Genomic DNA, 27,746 nt, shown 5'->3' on the forward strand with positions numbered 1-27,746 from the left:
TGATCTATTTGGTAAAACTTCCATATATTTTGGAGAATATTTTGATTCATACAGTCAGATCCCTTAAATAGATGACAAAAAATACCAACCAGTGCTGTTTTATTATTTAATGCTTGTAAAATTTGGTGAGTGAATGTGTAAACTAGATTCTCAGTAGAGCAATTCTTCCGAAATCCAAACTGTGATCTACTGAGGTTATTATTGTTGCTCAGGTGGGATATGATTCTAGAATACATTTCATTCTCAAAAATCATCAAGTGGAAACTGTTGGTGTTCTTATTTGTTTTTATTTTACATGAAGTATGTTGATAGCTGACTGTGATAACCTGTGATAACTGTAGATAAAATAATCATTGAACAGACAGTGTACTGGGTGCTTCAAAAACGATAGTATTTAAAATTGTGAAGTTGATCTTCAATACAGAAAGGTAGTATTCAGTAACATATGTTTATTTCCTTTATTGCTTTGAAGAATGTCACAATGTTCAGAATGTGGATATTTTTTCATAAGAACATATCCAGTAAATATTAGTTGATAATTAAATAAATTGACATGGTGCAAGTAGGACTCATACATTGAGGGTTTCATACAAATCATGACAATTTTTGCCTGTCATTAACATTGATACAAGATATTGATCCCAGGAATTCCAAGACTTTCAAGAATGTTTTAATTTCAAGTTTGAAGCCGTACTGTGAAACCTCGCTTCTTGTGAAAGTTTCGTAAGTCTACATTAGTGGGAAGTACCCTGTAGGTTTTAATGTGTGAGTGTGCAACTATCAAAATGTGTGGAATAAATGGCCATATCTTTTGACTGTATTGACTTAGAATCTGAACTTTTTTGACCACTGAAGAACCATAGACCTCAGAATGTGACATAAGTTTCAAGCTGATACATCCATCCCTTTCTGAGAGAAAAGGGTCTTAACAGATGGAGGGGGAACAGACGGTTTGATAACAAATGACAATTTTTCTTCCTTTTGTGATATAATTAGTAATATAATTATTTTTATAATTTTTCCCTATGGTTTTACTGTAAAACCTTGCTTCTTTCAAATTTCATTATTCTAGACCAGTGTGTTTTGATCAGTGGGTTTGTGAGAATCAAAATATGTGACAGAAATGAGGATATCTTTTGGTTGCTTTGACTTAGACCCTTACATTTATTATACCCGCAAGGATCCATTGACTTGGTATGTGAAATAAATTTCAACTTGTTATGCAGCCCATTTGTGAAGAAAGGGGTCTTAACAAACAGATGAGCAGCCAGTCTGATAACAAATGATGATTTTTTTTTGCGTGATCTAATTACAAATAAACAATTTTTGGATTTTTTCCCTTTGGTTGTAGTGTGCAGTCTCTTGCCAAATGTCATGATTCTAGGTCAACAGGAAGTATCATACATGTTTTGATGAGTGAGTGCGAGTGTCAAAACGTGACATAAATGCCCATAACTTTCGATTGTATTGACTTAGGGGATTAATTTTTTTGCACTGTCAAGGGACCGTATACATTAGTTAGTAACATAAATTTTAACTTGATATGTTTACCTGTTCCTGAAAAAAAGGGTGTATAACATTTAGTCATACTGACAGAAAGATAACAGGGTGACCCCATAAGAGTTCTGTTTTGTACCGGTTGAGGTATGAAACCCTAAAATTGTTGCAGAACATAAAGAAAGGGTTTATTTTTGTAACTGTTGCAGTAGCTAATTTTTGTTAGGTAACTTTTTTCATTTATTATTTTTATGTCTGTGAATTCTTTCATTATTATTTTCATAATTGTATATCTCACTGTTGCAGGTAAGGATTGCCCTGTGGATTTCAAGCGTGTGTTAGATCATGTTCGAGCAAAGTGCCCATGTCGTGATGAGGAATCACTTGATGGACCCAGCATTAAAAAAGCTGCTGAGGAACTTTTGAAATCAGATGATTTTGATGGCTGTAGTGATGAATTCAAAGAGGAGTTAAGGTACTACTGTTCTGCTGATCACTCTTTTATTTACTGATGAATAAAAGTAACTTATAAGCTAGTGTCACCACTTCTTCCTGTGATATACTGTATCCATATTCTCTTTGAGGTTGCTGTTTATAAAACTTTTTCTTAACTTTGTGTTCTCACAAATATATCAAAAATATATGTATTCTGGTTTTAATGAGGTATTTTATGAACTTCTAAGAGAATATTTATCATGGTTCTTTTTGCTCAAGTACTCAAGAAATAGAATATAATGAGTATCTCAAACAGAATGACCTTATGCAAGCCAGCATGTATTCGAGAAACATCAGTCGTGCAAAATCCAACATGAGCTTTTCTCAGTAGACATCCTAAAAACCACAGATCAGAACAGTCAAGCAGATGCCGTATTTTTTCAAAAGATGGAAATGGTAGTTGCTACTCACCATATAACGAAAATGCGGAGTGCAGATAGGCACAACAAAAAGACTCTCAGAAAAAGAATAGTGTGGCTTCAGCAGCCAGAGGCTGTGGTCGTATGTGTGTGTATTTTCTATCTCCGATGAAGGACTTGTTGGGTGAAACTCATTTTCTGAGTCTTTTTGTTGTGCCTATTATCAGCATCTCCACTATATGGGAAGTAGCAACTATCTATTTCATAATATTGTTATGTTCCATGTTGGATTTTCCATTGTTAAATTTTGCCATATTTCTTCATTTGACTCCGTGACACGACAATACCTATTAATGTTTGTATGCTCATGTGCGGAAAAACTATTAATATTTGATAGGAGAGTGATGGGGAAAATATGGGGATTGATCTTAGATAAAGGAGAATGCAGAAGGAGGAGGAAAAATGAGGAGGCGCCAGAAGAAAGGCAGGTGAAGAAAGCACTTGAGGGGAAACAAAACACCTGACACCCCATAGAACAACCATACCAATGTTGGATGGACAACCCGGTGAAGGACCTGACAGCTCTGTGGATTGAAGACACCTGGAGGAAGCGAGCACAAAATAAAAAGGAATGGCAGCAGTTTGTGGAAGCTGCACATGGTCTGCAAGGCCTGAATCCTCTGGGTATTGATATTGGTAGCCATGTGGGGTATCAAATGAAATTTGTGACTGAACTGAGAATTTCTCGGTAGGGAGTGCACAGTATATCATCTTAGATGGAGAATCTTTGACAGATGCAGGAAAGACTTCAGGTGTACTCCAGGGAAGAGTATTGGAACCCTTTCTGTTCATGTTCTATATTAATAACCCGGCAGACAATACTAATAGTGACCTTAGACATTTTGCAAATGATACAGCTGTCTGTAATGAAGTACTCTATGAAGAAGCAAAAACCTGCACAGATATTATGTTCGATCCTGATAAGACTTCAGAATGGTGCAAGGAGTGGCAACTTGCGTGAAATATCTAGAAAAGTAAATTTGTATTTTCACCAAATGCAAAAATGGTGGTAATCTATGACTCCAGTAATAGTGAGTCACAAACAGGACCAGTTAACCAATTCAAATACTGAGATGTAACAGATGTAGGGATGTAAAAGGAAGGACCACATAAGCTTAGTTATAGTTAAAGCAGGTGGAAGACTGATTCATTGGTAGTATATTGACAAAATGCGATCACTGTGCATAGGAGACCACTTAAAACAACACTCTTTTGGTTTGTCTTAGAATGTTACTTAAGTGTGCAGAACTTATGCAAAATAGGATTAATGAGGGACATTTTATGTATACAAAGAAAGGCAGCACAAATGGTCATAGGTTTGTTGGACCCATGGAAGAGCATCACAAAAATGCTGGAAAACCCTAATTGGGAGATGCTTAGGAAGATAACCAACAACTATCTGATGAAAACCTATTTACAAATTTAGAAGAACCAGTATTACGTGAATAAGGAAGGAGTGTGCTAAAAGCCCATACAGTTCTCCCCTGTGGGACTGTGAAGGCAAGGTTACGCTAATAACAGCATGAACGGGGCATTGAAGCAGTCGGTATTCTTGTGCTTTGTACAGGCATGGAATGGGGAGAAGCCCTAATATGTGATGCAATGCTCTTCATAGTGCTAAGAGTAGAGATTTAGATCTTAATTTTTAACAATATATATTTCTGTCCGCCCCCACTTCCCCATGTTAATAATGTAAGTTGTGATGACTAACAGAATTGGCCCAATGATTGTGTCTAAGCACAATTTTAAAAACAACTCACACCCCAGGTGAAAGTGAAATACGCAAACTCCTACTACCCATATGATACTGTATCAGATGGGAAATGACTTGTAAATTTAGCCTGTCATTTTGTACTCCAGCAGTTCAGCGTAATGCTGTACAAAGTGGAGACAATTCTGCCAGATGCCCTCAGCAGCTCAGCATTCATTTGTTAGGTACGGGCTTGGCGCTCATGGGGTTCCTGAGCTGGGGACCCGGTAAGCACCACCAGTCCCCTGTCACCGTAAGCTCTGGGCATGCTTCAGCGACCACCGTGCGGCATTACGGTGGAACATTGCGTGTCTCAGAGAACAGGGATCTTGGCTTGACCACCCAGATCGCAAGGACGGAATAAACCTCTATAAAACACTCCCCCATCTCAAGGTATGCTGCGCGCTGATGGGATGCATGGCTGTTGGGGTGGAACTGTTGTTAGCGGGCAACGTGTGGAACCTGCCGCACCTCAGTTGTATAAGGCTTACTCAGGCACACGGGGTTCTGTCTGAGTGGACCCTTATTTCCCTAGCTGCTCGTGGGATTGAGACGGAACCCTCAAAATCGTCAGCTTTCCTCCCAGCAGGAGGAGAGTACCACCTGGGAGTATTCCCGCCCATTCATTCAAAAGACTGAGAGATGCTAGTCCTCCTGATAATGGACTGAGTGAGGTGGTGCAGTGGTTAGCACACTGGACTCACATTCGGGAAGACGACAGTTCAAACCTGCGTCAAGCCATCCTGATTTAGGTTTTCTGTGATTTCCCTAAATCGCTTCGTGCAAATGCCTGGATGGTTCCTTTGAAAGGGCACAGCCGACTTCCTTCCCCATCCTTCCCTAATCCAATGGGACCAATGACCTTGCTGTTTGGGCCCTTCCCCCAAGTCAACCAATTAAGCTGATTAATTTGACTTATGTAATGGGGCTCATTGATGTGTGAATAACAGTGTGTTTCTTTGGTGAGAAAGAGGAAGAAGGGAAAATTTGTAAAAGTGTCCCCTTCTATATCCATAAGGGTTTGGAAGGCCTTGCTGGCACCTTAAAATCTATAAAAGAACTGTGTAGTGGCTCATTGTTGGTCGAAACTAATAAGTCAAAGCAACTGGGTGAATATGATACATTGTTGAGATGCACACTTCTCTCAACTCCAGTAAGGGCATCGTCACACGCTGAGCTATCATGTACATGGACATAGTGGAACTGAAGCAAGAATGGACATCCCAGGGGATAGTGGGTGTGGGGCAACGAACGCAGACAAATAATGGATAAACTGAAAAGACTGCCACTTTCATTGTCATATTCAATTCTCCAACACTGCCTGAACATATTATGGCAGGTTTCCTTTGACTTAATGTTTGGCCTTACATTCCAAACCCTATGTAGTGCTATAAATGCCAGCATTTCGGTCATACAACCGTTGAGTTTCTGAGGTGAAGCAATTTGTGGAAAAGATGCTCATAATGCTGGGACTGCCTGCCCATCTCCAGTGATCTACAATAGGAAAGACAAACAACAATTCCGCGGTGAGCATCCAGAAGGCACGTGAAAAGCAGAATGCCTCTCAACGCCGCCTTTCCCCATCATCCTTAATGGGACAGGGTGCAGGGAAAGGAACCCAATGTTCAGGTCAAAAACTGTCCCAGGTCCCATCAGATGTCATTCCGTTACGTCTGACTGATTAGGAGGACATCATGGAGTCAGATACCTCGGATCCAGGCAGCTCCTCCACTCCTCCTTTCTCTACAAGTGCTTCACCTCCCCAGTGCAAAGATAGGGGTAAATTAAAACCACACCTGTTGCATAGCTTCCATACTACAGTGGAACTTCACTGGGTTCAGGGCTCATGTGGAGGAACTGAAACTCCTAAGACAGGCACACTCCTTGTGCTTGTGTTTACAAGGAACACGTTTTAAAGATACAGATGTCCCTGTGCTACAGGGCTATATGCTATACTGCAAGGATGATCTGTCAGGGGGAAAGGGCCAAGGAAGGGATTGTAGTGCTTGTCACTAATGCACATCATGGATCACTGTTTACTCGCTGTATTTATCTCTGCAAGATGCAAAAGACTCTGAGACTCTCACAGGTCTTATAGAACAACTCCCCTGACCATTTCTCCTCCTGGGATGCTTCACTGCCCATCATGGTTTTTGGGACTTGATCTTACTTGCCCTCAGAGTCGGGTTTTTGGAGAGCCTCATGACGTCTCATGAGTTGTGCATCCTCATCATAGATCGTCATCATCTTGGACAGTTTCCAGCCTCTGGCCAGGTCTGTTTGGAACATAAGCCTAAGCCTCTTCTTCTTCTGTCTTACCACCATCTCTCTGTCTTCACCTCGGTCCAGTCTTCTCCTTTCTTCTGGACGCATTCTTCCACTCCTTTCAGCCCTCTGTCTCTCGGTCTTTTCTCTTGGTCTCTTTCCTCCCAGTTTCACCTTGTGTATCCTCCTGGGTATCCTCTTCCCCTCAATTTGCGTAACATGCCCATACCATCTCAGCCATGATTTCTATATGTCCTCCTGTAATGGTTCCATCTTCGTTAACTCTCTAATCCTCTCATTTCTTAACCTGTCTATCTTTGTCATTCCAATGCTGTTTCACAAGAATTTCCTCTCACTGGCTTGTACTTTGCTTTTCTCTCTTCCTTTCATAACCCAGGTTTCAGATGCATATGTCAGGATCAGGACATAGCATGACTGGTTTATAACTTTTTTACTGATTTGGGATACATCCTGGCTCCATATCAGGCTTCTGACACTCTTCCGAAATGCTTCTGCTTTTCTCCCCCGCTTGTTTATTTCTCTGCCGTTTTTTCCACCTTCCTGTATCAGGCTTCCTAGGTACTTGAAACTCTCCACCTATCTCAATTGTTCTCCATCAATTGTTATTCCAGTTGTTCCTCTCTCCTTCGTTCTTGTTTGGATAATCATCTCATTCTTACTTATACTAAATTTCATCCCATATTCTTGTACTGTTCATTCTGATACATCCAACTGCCCCTGTACTTCCTCCTCCTTATTCCCCCAAATCATCAGATCATCTGCAAACACCATAGCTGTCATCCTTCCTTCACCAATTGCTTGTGCTAGTGTACTCATTATATCATCTATCACTACAATGAAGAGTAATGGTAAAAGTGCACTTTATGCCTCAAGCCATTCTTCTGTTCCATCCAGGCTGATTTCTCTCTTTCCACTTTCGCACAGCTCACACTTCTATGGTACATTTCCCTTATCCTCCAAATAATCTGTTTTGCTACTCCTCTGTTCTCCAGGGGTTTCCACACTTCGCTTCTACGTACACTATCATATGCCTTTTCAGTGTCCAGGAAGGTCATTAGTAGATCTATTCCATATTCATAATGCTGTTTCTGCAGTTGTCTTACAGCAAAAATTAGATCCACCATGGACGTTCCTGTTCTGGAGCCATGTTGCTCTTGTCTCATCCTTCTTCCTAATTTTGCCCGAATTTGTGCTTCCAAAATTTTTTCAGCATAGGTACTCACACTCATTCCTGCACTGCTACTGTGTCATTCTCAGCCATCGACACCTCTTTCTGCTCTCCAGCCCTTGCATACTCTGTTCAATGGGAGATCACTAATGAACTTCATTCCAGTGACCACTTCCCACTCACATTCACCTACTAGTTGGAACACTACCTGAAGAGCAGTCACCAATGTGGATGGTCAGCAGGGCTAACTGGATGCTGCTGAGCCAGCTGGCTGTGTTTGAACATTACAACAGCTTCCAGGAATGGGTGGACCACATCGTGCTTCTGACTTACCCACCCTAAAGTCTTCAGGTCATCTTAAGAGGCAACTTGTACCTTCATGGACAGATGAGTGCCGCTCAGTGATCTGGGGCAGGCATGCAGCTCTTCAACATATAACATGCTGCCCAACAGCAGAAAACCTCAGAGCCTTTTGAGTCATGAGAGCGAAAACTCAGCACGTAATTAAGGAGAGTAAGAAAGGGTCACAGCAAGCATTCCCAAACTCCAGCAACGATTCCACATGTTCTTCAAAAAGTTTGGGAAGCCATCTAGAGGATTTCCTGTAAACATAGCTGTTTACCAATAACCAGAATGCTGACATGGGTGTCTCCAAGCAACACCTGGAGATACTGCTCAGACACTGGCAGAGCATTTTGTACCAACTACTTCCAATGCAAGCTAGGCTCCAGCATTTTGTAGTCAACATGTGACTGTAGAGAGGAGCAAGTTGGATTTTGGATCCAACAATTGTGAGTCTTTCAACTACCCTTTCTCCACGTGGGAGCTGAAATCGGCACTATCTGAGACTTGTGATACTGTACCTGGACACGAACAAATCTGTTACAACATGTTTCAACATTTGCCGGCAGCATCAAAGGAAATCCTCGTTGAACATTTTAATCTTATATGGCAGACAGGCAACTTCCCCAACTCGTGGAGGGAGGCAATTCTGATCCCTGTCCTTAAACCTGTAAAGGACCACACGTGTTCCAGTTGTTATTGGAGTATCATCTTAATGAGCTATGTAGGACATGCCATGGAGCAAATGGTTAACCATCACCTGGTCTGGTTGTTAGAGACCAGGCAACTCCTTAGTCGCTCTCAGTGTGGATTCCGAAGATTTCGGTCCACTGTTGACAACCTGGCCCTGCTAGAGGTGGCTATTCAGCAGACTTTCCGACGTAAGCATCACTGTATTGGCATATTCTTAGATATAAATAAGGCATACGATACTGCTTGGAGACTCTGTATTCTCCCACAACTACATCAAAGGGACTTTCGTGGCCACCTCCCAATCTTCATATGGTCTTTTCTGTCTCAGCAGTCTTTTAGGACCTGAGTTTCTGACACCCTTATGATTGATGTGAGCAGGAGAATGGTGTCCCTTAGGGCAATATTTTAAAAGTACTCTCCTTGCCATAGCCATAAACAGTATCACATCTATGATAGGGAATCCCGTACTGTGCTGCTTATTTGTGGACAATTTTGCTGTTTTCTGTTCCTCCTCCAGTGTTGGAATAGCGAGCAGTTAGTTGCTGCATGCAGTTCGGAGGTTAAAGGAGTGGGCTGCAAACACGGATTTTCAGTTTTCTGCAGATAAGTGTGTATTCATTTTAACTGTTCTCATCCATTTTAAATTTGCCTGCCTTGCATGCAACGGACACCATCCTTCATTTTTAGGGACTCACTGAGGTTTCATGGCCTCATTTTTGACGTGAAATTGTCTTGGTTGCCACATCTGAGAGACCTGAAAGCCAGAAGCCTGAAGGCACTGAATCTTTTAAAGTGCCTTAGCCACAGGTATTGGGGAGCAGCAGGGCATCTCCCCTCCAGTTTTATAGAGGTTTCATGTGTTGGCGGCTGGACTACAGGAGAACAGTGTATGGATCAGTGAGGCCATATTATTTGCAGACCATTGACACTGTCCACCATGAGGGATTTAGCTGGCCATGGCTGCATTTAGGACCAGTCCCATACCCAGCCTATGTACTGAGGCTGCGGAATCACCACTTACCATCTGGCGGCAGCTCCTCAAGGTGCATCAGACATGTAAGTTCTTCGCATTGTGACCTCACCCACACACATCCTGTTGCCATCCACCTCTGGAACGCCTTTCTCCAACTATCCACTAGCCACACTGCTGTTTGGAATCCATGTGCAGCATGTGCTGGAGTCCACTTGGTGTGGAGCTAGTCCAACCTCAGATCCAGGGTTTTAACTATTGCTGCTTTGGTTACTGCAGAGGCCCAGCAACGGTTACTGCAGAGGCCCAGTGACATTTTACATTTAGTGCATTATAGAAGGGATTGCACTCCTGCTTCTGTTTTTAATTTGACATTTTCAGACATTGCATATGAACACCACAACCCTGTAGCTGTTTTTCGGATGGGTCTAAGCAGGGGGGACTCCGTTGGTTGCTCTGTGATTTTCCCATATCATGTCGTAAAGGTCAGACTACCTCCAGAATTTACTATCTTAGACACAAAATAATATGCGATATTATGGGCACTGGAGCAGATTAGCTGTTCTCCCAGTGTTCAATTTCGCGTCTTTTCAGATTCTCTGAGTGCCCATTACTCTCTCTCTCTAATGTTTGTACTCGGCAGATAAAGTAACCCAAAATAGCCAGGATGCCCTCCTCCAACTACGATGATTGGGGAAGGAGGTGTTTTTCGGTTGGGTACCAGGGCACATGGGAGTTTCAGGGAACAAAATGGTGGATCAAGCAGCCAAGAAGGCATGTTGTGATCCTCAAGTATTTCAGTGTGCCATCTCCCTGCATTCTGTCGCCTCACTGTTGAGGTACAAAGTCATTCGTCAATGGGAAAACGAGTGGCTGGAAGTGACTGACAACAATCTTTGTATAGTAAAGCTCACAACTCATCCATGGCGCACTTCCTTCCAGCCACTTTGATGGGGCAATGTTCTCCTTGCTCATCTTCACATAGGCCACAGCCCCATGACACATGGCTTCTTACCACGGTGAGGGAACTCAACAATGTGTGGTGCCTGTGGCGTGCAGATCATTGTGTGCCACATTTTATTGGATTGTGTTTTATTTTCCAACCCCTGGACTACGGTGGTTTTGCCAACGCATCTGCCTTCTATTGTAAGCAATGTTCAAATGAATGTGGTTAAAGTTTTAAAATTTTGTGAATTGTCCAACATTTTTAACAAGATTTTAGGGAGATGTTTTTAATGTGTCAAGAGGGTGACTGGCTCGCCCAAGTTTTTTGGTAAGTGGTCAGCCAGTCACATTTCCCTGTGCTTTTCTTTGAGCTCTTCTTTGTTTTGTTTCCTCTTTGTTTTAATTTCATGTATGGCTACTTTCCCCCCTAATTGGTTTTTGTGCATGCAAAATGAAGTGACTGTGTGTTCATTTCGAGTTCATGGGTGCACAACAATTTTAGTTTATCCTCACATTTGTTTGTTTTGATAAGTGTAAGGGCACTGATGATGTTGCCGTGGGGCGTCCCTAAGATCCAAACACAATAATTCTGGTAGACAGTACAATAAACAGTCTGAAGTCTAATTAAACAAAACTTTGGAAGACTTGCGTTCAAACAAGGCTGAAAGTATAGATAACATTTGTTTGGAAGTGGCAATAGAACAACTATTCAAGTTAATGTTTAGAATCTATGAGACTGAATACATATCGCTAGTTTTTGGGAAAAATACTGACACAATCTTGGAGATAGCAAGGGCACATAAGTACAAAAACTACGAAACAATCGTCTTAACGTCTTGTGCGTCCAGGTTGCTGAGAGGACTAACGTATAGAAGAATGCAAAAGAAGATCAAGAATCTGTCAGATAGTTATCAGTTCGGCTTTAGGAAATGCAAAGGCATGAGAAGCGGTTCTTACATTATGTCTGATAATGGAAGCAAGTCTTAAAGAAAAATCAAGACACATTTATAGGATTTGCTGGCCTACAAAAATGATTAAACAGTGTAAAATGGTGCAAAATATTTGAAATTTGCAAAAAATAGGTGCAAGGCTTAGGGAAAGAAGGGTAATATGCTATAAGGGCAAGAACCAAGAGAGAGCAATAAGACAGGAATGCAATCTTTGACCCTACTGTTCAGTTGAAAAAGTAATAATGGAAATGAAAGAAAGGTTCAAGAGAGAAATTATAATTCAAGGTGAAAGGGTGTCGATGATAAGATTCAGTTATGACATTGCTATTCTCAGTGAGAGAAAGAAGAATTACAGGACCTGTTGAATGAAATGTGCTGTCTGATGGGTTCAGAATTTGGATTGAGAGTCAACTTAAGAAAGACAAAAATAATAAATAATACCAAAAATGAGTTTACTGATAAGTTTAACACGAAAATTGGTGATTAGCACAGGCAAATGGCATTCTTGGTTAAAAGAAGTCTACAGACCTTAGTATGAGGGAGAAATTTCTGAAAATGTACGTTTGGAGCGGAACACAGTATTGTATGGTAATGAATTGTGGACTGTAGAAAAACTGGAAAAGAAGAGAACTGAAGTGTTCGAGATGTGGTACTATAGAAAGAAAATTAAGTGGACAGATAAGATAAGGAATGAGGAGGTTCTCTGCAAAATCAGTGAAGAGAGGAACAATTGAAAAATTCTGAGAAGAAGATGGGACTGGATAATAGGGTGTGTTACGACAATAGGTAATAACTACAGGGAGCTGTAGAGGGTAAAAACTGCAGGGGAAGACAGAGATTGGAAAACATCCAACAAATAACTAAGGATGTAGGATGCAATTGCTACTCTTAGATGAAGCGGTTGCACAAGAGAGGGATTCATGGCAGGCTGTATCGATGCATTCTCCTGGAAGCTCATTTGTGTGATGTCATCTGATTTCCATTCCAGTTTTGTTTCCTGCTTATGGATGCTATGGACAGTAACAGTGGCTGTATAACATTTCTTTTTCCATGCATAAGTGCTTCTAAGTAGTACCAGAAATTCACTGTACATACATTTCCATTGGTGGTACTCCCCATTTCCCTCTACCACTTCCCAGTATACAATGTTATTATTGTGGTCTTCAGTCTGAAGACTGGTTTGGTGCTGTTTGTCATGCTAGTCTGTCCTTTGTAAGTCTCTTCATCTCTGCATAACTATTGCTGTATGCATCCATTTGAACTGTGTTACTTTAAGCATTTGTCTCCCAATACAGTTTTCACCCGATACATTTCCCTCCATTACCAAATTAACTATTCATTGATGCCTCAAGGTGTGTCTTATCAAGTTATCTCTTCTCTTAGCCAAGGTGTGTCATAAACCTCTTTTTCCCCCTGTTCAGTTGAGTACCTCTTCAGTAGTTGTTAAATCTACCCATCTAATCTTCTGCATCACCTCATTTCAGAAGCTACTATTCTCTTCTTGTCTGTGTGTCATCCACATTTCACTTCCATATCATGCTGCACTACAGTTTAGTGTAGATCTTAATTAATTTCTCTCTCTCTCTCACTCACTCTCTTATATATATAATAGGGAAACATTCCACGTGGGAAAAATATATTTAAAAACAAAGATGATGTGACTTACCATACGAAAGCACTGGCAAGTCGATAGAAACACAAACAGACACAGACATACATACACACAAAATTCTAGCTTTCACAACCAACGGTTGCTTCGTCGGGAAGAGGGAAGGAGAGGGAAAGACGAAAGGATGCGGGTTTTAAGGGAGAGGGTAAGGAGTCATTCCAATCCCGGGAGCAGAAAGACTTACCTTAGGGGGAAAAAAGGACAGGTAGACACACACACACACACACACACACACACACACACACACACACACACACACACACACCCATCCGCACATACACAGACACATGCAGACATTTGTAAAGGCAAAGAGTTTGGGCAGAGATGTCAGTCGAGGCGGAAGTAAAGAGGCAAAGATGTTGTTGAAAGACAGGTGAGGTATGAGCGGCGGCAACTTGAAATTAGCGGAGATTGAGGCCTGGCGGATAACGAGAAGAGAGGATATACTGAAGGGCAAGTTCCCATCTCTGGAGTTCTGACAGGTTGGCGTTAGTGGGAAGTATCCAGATAACCCGGACGGTGTAACACTGTGCCAAGATGTGCTGGCCGTGCACCAAGGCATGTTTAGCCACAGGGTGATCCTCATTACCAACAAACACTGTCTGCCTGTGTCCATTCATGCGAATGGACAGTTTGTTGCTGGTCATTCCCACATAGAAAGCTTCACAGTGTAGGCAGGTTAGTTGGTAAATCACGTGGGTGCTTTCACACGTGGCTCTGCCTTTGATCGTGTACACCTTCTGGGTTACAGGACTGGAGTAGGTGGTGGTGGGAGGGTGCATTGGACAGGTTTTACACCGGGGGCAGTTACAAGGGTAGGAGCCAGAGGGTAGGGAAGGTGGTTTGGGGATTTCATAGGGATGAACTAAGAGGTTACGAAGGTTAGGTGGATGGCGGAAAGACACTCTTGGTGGAGTGGGGAGGATTTCATGAAGGATGGATCTCATTTCAGGGCAGGATTTGAGGAAGTCGTATCCCTGCAGGAGAGCCACATTCAGAGTCTGATCCAGTCCCGGAAAGTATCCTGTCACAAGTGGGGCACTTTTGTGGTTCTTCTGTGGGAGGTTCTGGGTTTGAGGGGATGAGGAAGTGGCTCTGGTTAATTGCTTCTGTACCAGGTCGGGAGGGTAGTTGCGGGATGTGAAAGCTGTTTTCAGGTTGTTGGTGTAATGGTTCAGGGATTCCGGACTGGAGCAGATTCGTTTGCCACGAAGACCTAGGCTGTAGGGAAGGGACCGTTTGATGTGGAATGGGTGGCAGCTGTCATAATGGAGGTACTGTTGCTTATTGGTGGGTTTGTTGTGGACGGACGTGTGAAGCTGGCCATTGGACAGATAGAGGTCAGCGTCAAGGAAAGTGGCATGGGATTTGGAGTAGGACCAAGTGAATCTGATGGAACCAAAGGAGTTGAGGTTGGAGAGGAAATTCTGGAGTTCTTCTTCACTGTGAGTCCAGATCATGAAGATGTCATCAATAAATCTGTACCAAACTTTGGGTTGGCAGGCCTGGGTAACCAAGAAGGCTTCCTCTAAGCGACCCATGAATAGGTTGGCGTACGAGGGGGCCATCCTGGTACCCATGGCTGTTCCCTTTAATTGTTGGTATGCCTGGCCTTCAAAAGTGAAGAAGTTGTGGGTTTGGATGAAGCTGGCTAAGGTGATGAGGAAAGAGGTTTTAGGTAGGGTGGCAGGTGATCGGCGTGAAAGGAAGTGCTCCATCGCAGCGAGGCCCTGGAAGTGCGGAATATTTGTGTATAAAGAAGTGGCATCAATGGTTACAAGGATGGTTTCCGGGGGTAACAGACTGGGTAAGGATTCCAGGCGTTCGAGAAAGTGGTTGGTGTCTTTGATGAAGGATGGGAGACTGCATGTAATGGGTTGAAGGTGTTGATCTACGTAGGCAGAAATACGTTCTGTGGGGGCTTGGTAACCAGCTACAATGGGACGGCCGGGATGATTGGGTTTGTGAATTTTAGGAAGAAGGTAGAAGGTAGGGGTGGGGAGTGTCGGTGGGGTCAGGAGGTTGATGGAGTCAGGTGAAAGGTTTTGTAGGGGGCCTAAGGTTCTGACGATCAAGTACCACGGTCGTGGAACCCTTGTCCGCCGGAAGAATGACGATGGAATGGTCAGCCTTCAGATCACGGATAGCTTGGGCTTCAGCAGTGGTGATGTTGGGAGTAGGATTAAAGTTTTTTAAGAAGGATTGAGAGGCAAGGCTGGAAGTCAGAAATTTCTGGAAGGTTTGGAGAGGGTGATTTTGAGGAAGAGGAGGTGGGTCCCGCTGTGACAGAGGACGGAACTGTTCCAGGCAGGGTTCAATTTGGATAGTGTCTTGGGGAGTTGGATCATTAGGAGTAGGATTAGGATCATTTTTCTTCGTGGCAAAGTGATATTTCCAGCAGAGAGTACGAGTGTAGGACAGTAAATCTTTGACGAGGGCTGTTTGGTTGAATCTGGGAATGGGGCTGAAGGTGAGGCCTTTGGATAGGACAGAGGTTTCGGATTGGGAGAGAGGTTTGGAGGAAAGGTTAACTACTGAATTAGGGTGTTGTGGTTCCAGGTTGTGTTGATTGGAATTTTGAGGTTTTGGAGGGAGTGGAGCTGGAAGTGGGAGATTGAGTAGATGGGAGAGACTGGGTCTGTGTGCAATGAGAGGAGGTTGAGGTTTGCTGGAAAGGTTGTGAAGGGTGAGTGAGTTGCCTTTCCGGAGGTGGGAAACCAGGAGATGGATAGTTTTTTAAGGTGGAGGGTGGCATGCTGTTCTAATTTGCGGTTGGCCTGTAGGAGAATGCACTGAACAGCCGGTGTGGATGTGGGAGAGGAAAGATTGAGGACTTTTATTAAGGATAGGAGCTGACGGGTGCGTTCATTGGCCGAGTTGATGTGTAGGTGAAGGATTAGGTGGGTGAGGGCAATGGATTGTTCAGTTTGGAACTGGTATAGGGACTGATGGAAAGAAGGGTTGCAGCCAGAGATGGGAACTTTAAGTGTGAGGCCTTTGGGGGTAATGCCAAATGTCAGACAAGCCTGAGAAAATAAAATATGGGAGTGTAATCTAGCTAGGGCGAAGGCATGTTTGCGGAGGGAATGTAAATAAAACTTAATGGGGTCGTTGTGGGGGTGTTGTGAGGGTGACATGGTATTAGAAGGTGGAAAGTGTAACATGAGGCTGAAATGAAAATGAAAATAAAAATATATGGGGAGAGATAAAGGTGAACTAGAAAGCAACTAGAGATCTTTTGTGAAAAAAGGCGAAAAAGTATTGGTTAAAGCTGGGCTATGTTGATCCTGTGGTGAACTTGGGTTGGTAGACAACGACGTGCATAAAGGTTAGGTGGTTGTGTTGCCGCCAAAACACGTTAAAGGGTGGAGAAATAGGGGAAAATTTCGTAAAACTACGTGTAAATGTATTAAAAGGAGTGGTTTTGTGGTGGCAGATTATGAAAATGAGGTTCACAATTGTCTGACGAAGAAATAATGACGTTAAATTCTATGGGAAGCGGCTAAAAATGATCAGTGATGTGAGAAAAATGGAAATGGAAATAAAGCAAAAGTTATTAGAAGTAGCCGAAATGGTTGTTTAATAGGTGAAAGGAACTGTTTGTGAACTAGTAACGGTGGATTTTATAGCAGCGGTAGTGTTGAAAGCGGAAAAAAATTTTTTTGGTTATGGTTTGGAGGTGGATTACGTAATATTAACACAAAATTCAAGCTTTCGCAAACAATGGTTGCTTCGTCAGGAAAGAGGGAAGGAGAGGGAAAGATGAAAGGATGTGGGTTTTAAGGGAGAGGGTAAGGAGTCATTCCAATCCCGGGAGCGGAATGACTTACCTTAGCGGGAAAAAAGGACAGGTATACACTTGCGCACACACACACACACACACACACACACATCCATCCGCACATACACAGACACAAGCAGACATATGTAAAGGCAAAGAGTTTGGGCAGAGATGTCAGTCGAGGCAGAAGTACAGAGGCAAAGATGTTGAAAGACAGGTGAGGTATGAGCGGCGGCAACTTGAAATTAGCGGAGGTTGAGGCCTGGCGGATAACGAGAAGAGAGGATATACTGAAGGGCAAGTTCCCATCTCCGGAGTTCTGATAGGTTGGTGTTAGTGGGAAGTATCCAGATAACCCGGACGGTGTAACACTGTGCCAAGATGTGCTGGCCGTGCACCAAGGCATGTTTAGCCACAGGGTGATCCTCATTACCAACAAACACTGTCTGCCTGTGTCCATTCATGCGAATGGACAGTTTGTTGCTGGTCATTCACACATAGAAAGCTTCACAGTGTAGGCAGGTCAGTTGGTAAATCACGTGGGTGCTTTCACACGTGGCTCTGCCTTTGATCGTGTACACCTTCTGGGTTACAGGACTGGAGTAGGTGGTGGTGGGAGGGTGCATTGGACAGGTTTTACACCGGGGGCAGTTACAAGGGTAGGAGCCAGAGGGTAGGGAAGGTGGTTTGGGGATTTCATAGGGATGAACTAAGAGGTTACGAAGGTTAGGTGGATGGCGGAAAGACACTCTTGGTGGAGTGGGGAGGATTTCATGAAGGATGGATCTCATTTCAGGGCAGGATTTGAGGAAGTCGTATCCCTGCAGGAGAGCCACATTCAGAGTCTGATCCTAGGCTGTAGGGAAGGGACCGTTTGATGTGGAATGCGTGGCAGCTGTCGTAATGGAGGTGGGTTAGATGTGGACGGACGTGTGAAGCTGGCCATTGGACAGATGGAGGTCAACGTCAAGGTAAGTGGCGTGGGATTTGGAGTAGGACCAGGTGAATCTGATGGAACCAAAGGAGTTGAGGTTGGAGAGGAAATTCTGGAGTTCTTCTTCACTGTGAGTCCAGATCATGAAGATGTCATCAATAAATCTGTACCAAACTTTGGGTTGGCAGGCCTGGGTAACCAAGAAGGCTTCCTCTAAGCGACCCATAAATAGGTTGGCGTACGAGGGGGTCATCCTGGTACCCATGGCTGTTCCCTTTAATTGTTCGTATGTCTGGCCTTCAAAAGTGAAGAAGTTATGGGTCAGGATGAAGCTGGCTAAGGTAATGAGGAAAGAGGTTTTAGGTAGGGTGGCAGGTGATCGGCGTGAAAGGAAGTGCTCCATCGCAGCGAGGCCCTGGACGGGCGGATATGTGTGTATAAGGAAGTGGCGTCAATGGTTACAAGGATGGTTTCCGGGGGTAATAGATTGGGTAAGGATTCCAGGCGTTCGAGAAAGTGGTTGGTGTCTTTGATGAAGGATGGGAGACTGCATGTAATGGGTTGAAGGTGTTTACCAACTGACCTGCCTACACTGTGAAGCTTTCTATGTGGGAATGACCAGCAACATACTGTCCATTCGCATGAATGGACACAGGCAAACAGTGTTTGTTGGTAATGAGGATCACCCTGTGGCTAAACATGCCTTGGTGCACGGCCAGCACATCTTGGCACAGTGTTACAACGTCCGGGTTATTTGGATACTTCCCACTAACACCAACCTGTCAGAACTCTGGAGATGGGAACTTGCCGCTAATTTCAAGTTGCTGCCGCTCATACCTCACCTGTCTTTCAACAACATCTTTGCCTCTGTACTTCTGCCTCGAGTGACATCTCTGCCCAAACTCTTTGCCTTTACAAATATCTGCTTGTGTCTGTGTCTGTGTATGTGCGGATGGATATGTGTGTGTGTGCGCGAGTGTATACCTGTCCTTTTTTCCCCCTAAGGTAAGTTTTTCTGCTCCCGGGATTGGAATGTCTCCTTACCCTCTCCCTTGAAAACCACATCCTTTTATCTTTCCCTCTCCTTCCCACTTTCCTGACGAAGCAACCATTGTTTACGAAAGCTTGAATTTTGTGTGTATGTATGTGTTTGTTTGTGTATCTATCGACCTGCCAGCGCTTTCGTATGGTAAGTCACATGATCTTATATATATATATATATAACAGAGGGAAACATTCCACGTGGAAAAAATATATCTAAAAAGAAAGATGATGAGACTTACCAAACAAAAGCGCTGGCAGGTCGATAGACACACAAACAAACACAAATATACACACAAAATTCAAGCTTTCGCAACAAACTGTTGCCTCATCAGGAAAGAGGAAAGGAGAGGGAAAGACGAAAGGATGTGGGTTTTAAGGGAGAGGGTAAGGAGTCATTCCAATCCCGGGAGCGGAAAGACTTACCTTAGGGGGAAGAAAGGACAGGTATACACTCGCACACACACACATATCCATCCACACGTCTGTATGTGTGGATGGATATGTGTGTGTGTGTGCGAGTGTATACCTGTCCTTTCTTCCCCCTAAGGTAAGTCTTTCCGCTCCCGGGATTGGAATGACTCCTTACCCTCTCCCTTAAAACCCACATCCTTTCGTCTTTCCCTCTCCTTCCCTCTTTCCTGATGAGGCAACAGTTTGTTGCGAAAGCTTGAATTTTGTGTGTATATTTGTGTTTGTTTGTGTGTCTATTGACCTGCCAGCGCTTTTGTTTGGTAAGTCTCATCATCTTTCTTTATATATATATATATATATATATATATATATATATATATATATATATAATAGAGGGAAACATTCCATGTAGGAAAAATATATCTAAAAACAAAGATGATGTGACTTACCAAATGAAAGTGCTGGCAGGTCGACAGACACACAAACATACACACAGAATTCAAGCTTTCGCAACAAACTGTTGCCTCATCAGGAATGAGAGAAGGAGAGGGAAAGACGAAAGGATGTGGGTTTTAAGGGAGAGGGTAAGGAGTCATTCCAATCCCGGGAGCGGAAAGACTTACCTTAGGGGGAAAAAGGACGGGTATACACTCGCGCACACACACACACATATCCATCCACACATATACAGACACCACTGCTTATATATATATATATATATATATATATATATATATATATATATATTCCACATGGGAAAAATATATTAAAAACAGAGATTCCATGACTTACCAAACGGGAAAGCGCTGGTAGATAGGTGTGTTTGTGTGTTTTTTATTGTGCCTATCTACCAGCGCTTTCCTGTTTGGTAAGTCATGGAATCTCTGTTTTTAATATATATATATATATATATATATATATATATATATATATATATATATATATATATAACAGAAAAGCTGTTTTTACTGTCACCTGTCTGCATTTTATGACCTCTTCACTTCTGCCACAGTTGTTTTGCTGCCAATATAGCAAAATGTGTCTAGTTATTTTAGTGTCTCATTTCCTAACCTAATTCCCCAAACATCACCTGATTCAATTGTGCACCAGTCCATTTCTTTTACTTTTGTTGATCAGCATCTTATAACTTCTTTGAGACAGTATTTATTCTGTTCTTCTAATCTTTGAAACCCTGTGCATCTGTGACAGAAGTATGTGCCTCAGAGTTCTTATTTCTTTTCCCAGAACTTTACTTACTTTTCCAAATTTCTCCTTGAATTCGTTTACAGTTTCCTAATACACAAACTGTGCAGCATTGAGGATAAACTAGAACTTTGTATTATTCCTTGCTCAAATATTAGTTCCCTGTCATGTCCTTTGACTCTTATAACAGCAGTTTGATTTTTGTGCAAATTGTACAGATGCTACACCACCCCCAAAAACTTTAGAAGACTTATTGATACTGCTGTACTGTACTACTACTGTGGTTACTATTGCTGCTGCTGCTGCTACTACTAATACAACTGTTGTTATCGAAAATTTAATTTTATGTGTCCTGATAGGTTGAAGAGACAGCAGAATAATTGAAACATTAAACTGCAGATCTCTCTATACTCAGTTGAAATGCTGGAGGAAGTCAAGGGCATAACTAAATCCAACTGGACCATACCTAGCAAAGAAATGAGGTTTTGAAACCTACCTTCCGGTTAAGCCCAGATTTATCTTTATCAATTTTTTGCCAAACTCAGGCCTCTTTATACTGAATGTTAGTTTAGGAGCTTCAACATTTAATTACTCAGCTGATGGGATTGATAGGTAATTGTAAATCAAACAGCCAATACTAAATCAAGCACCTTAAGAGGAAATCAAGGAAAATTATCCTAGAGTAAGAAGTAACTGTGCATCTTCCCAACACAAACCGTCCATGAGCTGTGAAATAATTGCCTATTAAATCCCCCTCTTTTAACCACTTTTGTGTAAAACTTCATATATGTTCTATCTCTCTCACTATTTTTTCATCATATTTTACATGTATCTGATTATGCTGTAAATTAATTCAGAAAATGCCTTGTTGAAATTTACGGGATACATAATGTTCAGAATTTATGTATGTTTCAGGAAGTTCATGGAAAGCTTTGCCAGGCGCACAGCACGCTTGAGGCACAAAATGGGTGTTGGCGCAACAGATCAAACAGTGCCACCAGTTATTATGCAACTTGAGAGGCTAACTTTAACTCAGCTGGTGGAATTCTTTCATACCTGTCGTGATAAATATATGCGGGCTAAGATTGAACCAGGTACAAACCTCATTTCTGTAGTTCAGTGATTAGAATAATATGAAGAAAACCAAGCATAACACAGGGAAAAACGTGTGGCAAGTACTATGTGATCATTGATTATAAAAATATTTCCAGTTTTCAATTGTTACTCATAATGGACAAACTTATCTACTGAGCTATCAAACATTTTGTTAGTCTCCAGGCCTGTTTGGTGACTAATGAGAATAACATACACATTTCTGACTTTAAATCAAAGATTTTTTAAATCTGTTCACTTACATTACATTTTTGACTTTATACAGAAGCCTTAGAGAGAACCCTTGGTCCAATAAAAACACGGAGTACACAATATCTTACCTAATAGAATCCCACACTAGGCTAGCAAAATCACATCCCCTGCCATGGCTTTGACAACTTTTCATTGTGCCTTGATATGAGGAATATCATCTCCAAAATCCTACTCACTTCCCTCAGTGTTTATCCTTATCACCCTCCTACTTCCTACCTCTTGCCACATTCATCATATCTTTGAGACCAATGTGCAAGACCTGTCCCATGCACTCACTGAACACATGCTGTTCCAGAACTGTCATAGGCATATCCTACTTTAATAGGGACAAAGATTATCTCATAAACAGTAGCAAAGAAAAACTGCCAAGAACTAGAACTTGATAACTATTCTGGATAATTGTGTCTTTCATGTGTCCCTGTGTGCTGTGCGTCTCCACTGAATGGAGATCTGTCATTAACCCTCAGTCGCTTGCACGGATGACACTCATCATCCACATGACTTTGCCGCTCAATTTTGTCCGACAGGGCAGGACTGAGATCGCGCCATTTTCAGTACCTTTCTGTTAACACTCCAGCTGTTAGCTCCAATCATTGTTGGCTTTCAGTTATGCAAGATACATTGTTTATGAAACATTATTATAGTCTTGAGGACACCAGTCATCTGCGCGAGCTCTGCTGCCACAATCTGAAACAAAGTAAGTCTTGTATTATTTTATTGCTTTCCTAGATTCAATCGATCTTTCATGTGCGTAAATTTGGACTGCAGTTACCTTCCGTGTTACCTAGTATTCTCTTTATTTTTAGATTATGGAAGAAATGTCAAAAGCAAAAAAACCTCGGACAGAGTTTAGTAGAGATCCTAATGTATGGTTGGAATGGTTCAATGAGCTGAGTGGTGAAGATGCTCACAGTGATAGTACTGACTCAGAGACTGAGGACTGTGTTCATGAAAGCGGTCACAGGAACAGAACAAGAAGTGCCAGAGTATGATGAATATGAGTTACAGGAAGAAGTAACTCAAGAGGATGCATTTCTTTTAGGGAAAGATGGAATAACTAAACAGAGGAAAAATAAATATCCTACCATTGTTAGAAGCAGATCTTGTAATATTATTACGCATTTGCCTGGACCAAAAAATCAAGCTCGTATAAAAAATACCGAAATAGAAATTCTGAATTTGTTCTTGGATGAAAACATAATAAGCATTATCACAACGTGCACTAATATGTCCATCAGTGAAGTTCATGGTAACTTCTGTAGGGAAAGGGATGCTAAAGAAACAGATGTGATAGAGATCAGATTTTGTTATATCTGTGTGGATCTTTGAGGTGTTCTAGGGATAATATACATCGAAATTGTGGGATAACTCAAAGGGAAACGGACTTGAATCATGTTATTTAAGCATAAGTGAAAACCGATTCAGGTTTCTGTTGAGATGTCTTAGGTTTGGTAATATCCGTGATAGAGGTGTTTGCAGAGAGACTGACAAGTTGGCTCCTATCAGAGTTGAACTTACGAGGGCTTAAGTCAGGGGAGTGCAGTAGGTGGTATAGCACTTAGCACCCCCATCAGTCAAACATATCAGTAACAGCTTGCACTATACGTGCTTGAGCATTGTCCTGCAAAATGATGGTCAGGTTCTGCAGAAAGTGTCATCACGTCTGTCTCTAAGCTGGTCGTAGGTTGTGTTCCAAAAATTCCATTTTGTAAGGCATGTTGTGTAAAGGAATAAAAGTTGTGATATTGGAGTAATGTGACAGTACTCAAATTATTTTGTAGCTTCCGTGATGTTACCGTCTGTTTATAATGACTTTCTTTTTTCAATACATTTGTTTTTTTATCGTCTCTCATGTCAGTATCTCAAGTCAAGCATTCAAGATATCTCGCTCATAGTGAGGCTTCGATTTTGGTCTGCCCCATTTCTTTGGAATTATGTCATTGTTAAATTTTTTAAATTATTCACATGTTCAACAAATGAACAAACAGAAAATTTTATCAGCACCATATAAGTTATAATCTGACAAAAGTACTTACAATATGATAATCTATGATGAAATTTTGTCCTTTTTAATTCCCTTCTGTGTTTCGTTAAGGTAATGGAAAGATTCCACTTACATCACCACCAGCTTCTGATTGCAAATTGTTTGCTTCTGCAATGCCCTATCTATCACTGCTACCACTAAGATGTTTAATTAGTTATTCTACCAGTGTCTTCATTCTTGGCTGCCTCTCTGATGAGATCTGCAGTGATGTTCATTATTTTTCTCCATGTCTCACTAATGATTTGGCACCCAGCTACTACACAGAGTTACTCAACTTCGTGAATAGTAAATGTTTTTTTGTTTGTAATGATACATTGTTTTAACTATGTCTATTCACCTTCAGTAACACTGAAAGGACAATGATATGGTGGCTCGAAAAGTGCAGCACATTACTGATGCAGGGTGGTGGGAGCAGTGTTATGCTGTGGGAGGCATTCTACAGTGCTTGCATGGGACATATAGTAGTAATCAAAAACGCTGGCAGCTGTGAACCACCTGCACCCCTTCATGCTTGATGTCTTCCCTGATGGCGAGGTCAAGTCTCAGCAGTATAACTGTCTGTGTCTCGGAGCCAATACCATGCTACAGTGGTTTGACGAGCATTATAGTGAACTCATGTTGATGTCTCATCAATCAAATTCACCTGATTTATATTGTGGAACCCATGTGGGTTGCTATCAGATGCTGTCACCAAGCCGGCCGAAGTGGCCGTGCGGTTAAAGGCGCTGCAGTCTGGAACCGCGAGACCGCTACGGTCGCAGGTTCGAATCCTGCCTCGGGCATGGATGTTTGTGATGTCCTTAGGTTAGTTAGGTTTAACTAGTTCTAAGTTCTAGGGGACTAATGACCTCAGCAGTTGAGTCCCATAGTGCTCAGAGCCATTTGAACCATTTTGCTGTCACCAAATACACAAATCTGTGGCCTATTATTTACACAAATTACATGACCTGTGTGTATACATGTAATGTCGTGTATCTCCACAAACCTACCAACGGACTGTCAGATCACTGAATCAATGATGTATTGTGTTCCAGAGATGGACAAACAAGCTATTAAGCAGATGGTAATAATGTTTTGGCTCATCAGTGTATTTTTAAGTGCTTCGTGATGAAGCTGAGATGTCTTGTAATTTTGTAGGTTACTTGCTTGCTAAGATCAGTCGCAACATAACTGTATTTAGTTTTGTCTAAGATGATGTGGTTCAAGACAAATTGCTGCTCAGGTTGTGAGAGCCATAATATGGGACTGTCCATCCAGAAGGTCATATGTTTCATAAGTATCAGATTTAAGATAACATTTGCCGTTAGCCGATATTTGCAGAATTCTGTATGTTTGTCTTAGTAGTCATTGATTATGCTATGTGGTTGTCATGAGTGTTTTTGCATGATGCAGTTGACACAAAAACTCACCTAAGAAGCACATTATTTTACCGATACATGGTCCAATTTCTCTGGAGTGTGATACAGTCTTTTTGGTGCATGATTCAGTAACTCGGGACCACCAAATGCTGTGTGAAATATTGTGTATTCAAGACAGCAGACAATGATTAATAACATCACATAACAACCAGTCAGTGAAGAATGTCTTTATATCAGTCATTTGTTGGATGTCCAGAGATAAACCAATAATCAAAGAGTCTAGACTGCACTTCTTAAGATGAGAAAGTTCAGTAACATATAACAGCTTACAACACAGATCAGTAACTGAGACAGTTTGCAATGCATCACTACCTGTATTGTAGTTAAAAGTTTCTGTTATTGTTGTTGTTGTTGTTGTCATTGTTGTTGTCGTACTCATCTTTATTTCTCAAAATGAAGTATACACAGTACAGTAACCCAGTAATTTAAATTAGCAATATCTCCTTGTCCTGTACTACAAACACATAACATATCATCAATATGTAATTTACAATGTCTAGTATGAATACACAATTATTTATCAACTGCACTGGATGCACTTGTGGAAGCAGAGTGGGACCACACTGTCACAGACAACATTAAAATCTTGTACGTTACAACATCTCAGGGAGGAAAGTTTTCTAAATAGTAATGCCAGCAGTGTTATTCTTATCTGTATGAACATCTGAAGGTAACCCAGTTCTGAAAGTCATATTTCACAGCACAGCACACAGCAGGACCACAAAACAGTTGGTGATTGCAGCGCCGATAGCAATGTTGTCCTTAATTACATCATATGGTTGTTTGTAGATAGTAGTACACACTTATACATGTGATGAACATGTCGAGGCAGTGTCTTAATGATTGACTCATATATGACACTGTGGTTGCTTATATAGCAACATTCAAACAGGGTAACATCATTCAACTTTACGGGCTTAGAATAATTCCTGCCACTGTAAACTACAGCTATCCAAAGCATATACAAGTAAACTTAAATGTGCGCAAAGTGGCATGAGTTGGGGCAAGCAATGAGCCAGACACAAGGGTATGTTGCAGTGGCTCACACAGTTGATACATATATTGTATATTTGGATTAAAGGACAAGGAGATATCACTAAATTTACCTTACATGCTGATTGTACTGTGAATACTATGATTTGAGAATTAAGTATGGATATAAAAAAAAAATAATTGCATCATCGTAATGACTTGTTTTGGCATTGCTATGTAAGAAACCACACTGTCATATGTGAGTCAGGCACTAAGATGCCACATCGATGTGTTTTTCGTGTATATTAATGGCCTCCTACCATCTACAAACTATATGATGTACTTAAGCATAACGCTGCTACCACTGTTGCCCTCTATTGTCAACTGTTTCATGGTCCTGCTGTGGATCATGGCATGAAATTTGACATTGTGCTAGCAAATATTTATATTGATGGTGGTAAAGATGGATTACTGTTGCAATTTTTCATGTAGATAAGAATGACACTTCCAGTTTTACCACTTTGGAAAACTTTCCTCCCCGAGGTGTTGCTTACAAGAGTTTAACATTGTCTGAGACTGTGTGATCATTCTCTGCTGTATTATTGGTTTATCGACAGCAACAGATGCATCTGTGGTAGTAGAGTATGACCACCCAGTCTCAGAGAACTTTAAAACCATTTAAGCAACAACATATCAGGGAGGAATGTTTTCGAAAGCAGGATTTGTAATAGTTGTAAATTAAGTCTTAATAATTTGCTGTGTATTTGGATTAAAGAATATGAAGATATTGCAAAATTTGCATTAATGGTTGACTGTACTGTGTACTTCAATTTGAGAAATAAAGAGAAGAGGGTAGGAGGGGTGGGGGTGGGGGGGGGGGTGGGGGGGGGGAGAGAGAGAGAGAGAGAGAGAGAGAGAGAGAGAGAGAGAGAGAATTTTAAAACAATTTAATTGCATCACAGATAGTGATGCATCCCAAACTATCCCAGTTCTGGTTTGTGGTTTGTGTTGTACACTACACTACACATTTGCCATAGAGCACGTATCAGTTACATCAGTCTTTGCAAAGTGCTATTCTGTCTGGCTCATTGCCATTGCTGACTCAGCCGCTTAATGTGTGCATCTAGACTTATCTATACGTGCATTGAGGATAGCAGCAGTTCGTGGCAGTTGAAATTATTCTACGTTTGTAACTTCGAATGACATCATTCTGTTTGTACATTGCTATGTAAGCAACTACACTGTCATACGTTAGTCATAAATGACGGTGTGGTTTTTTATGCATCATGCAAACAGAATTTTGTCATTAAGGGCTATGGACTTAGAATGATTTGTGCCACTGTGAACTAATACTATGATGTCAGTGAGTGCTGTTGACATAGTAGTAAAT

General features: G+C 41.7%; 1 protein-coding gene across 1 annotated transcript in view; it reads left to right on the forward strand.

Annotated features, from left to right (window-relative positions):
• LOC126259818 (DNA-directed RNA polymerase III subunit RPC1) overlaps window positions 1–27,746 on the forward strand; it is a 249,392-nt gene that overhangs the window by 161,713 nt on the left and 59,933 nt on the right. Inside the window, exons 18-19 of the mRNA XM_049956862.1 lie at window positions 1,804–1,972; window positions 21,473–21,651. Coding sequence (XP_049812819.1) covers window positions 1,804–1,972; window positions 21,473–21,651 — 348 coding nt within the window. The remainder of the gene's footprint in view (window positions 1–1,803; window positions 1,973–21,472; window positions 21,652–27,746) is intronic.

The sequence above is a fragment of the Schistocerca nitens genome, chromosome 1, assembly GCF_023898315.1.
Source record: "Schistocerca nitens isolate TAMUIC-IGC-003100 chromosome 1, iqSchNite1.1, whole genome shotgun sequence".
In the NCBI taxonomy this organism is placed as follows: Eukaryota; Metazoa; Arthropoda; class Insecta; order Orthoptera; family Acrididae; genus Schistocerca; species Schistocerca nitens.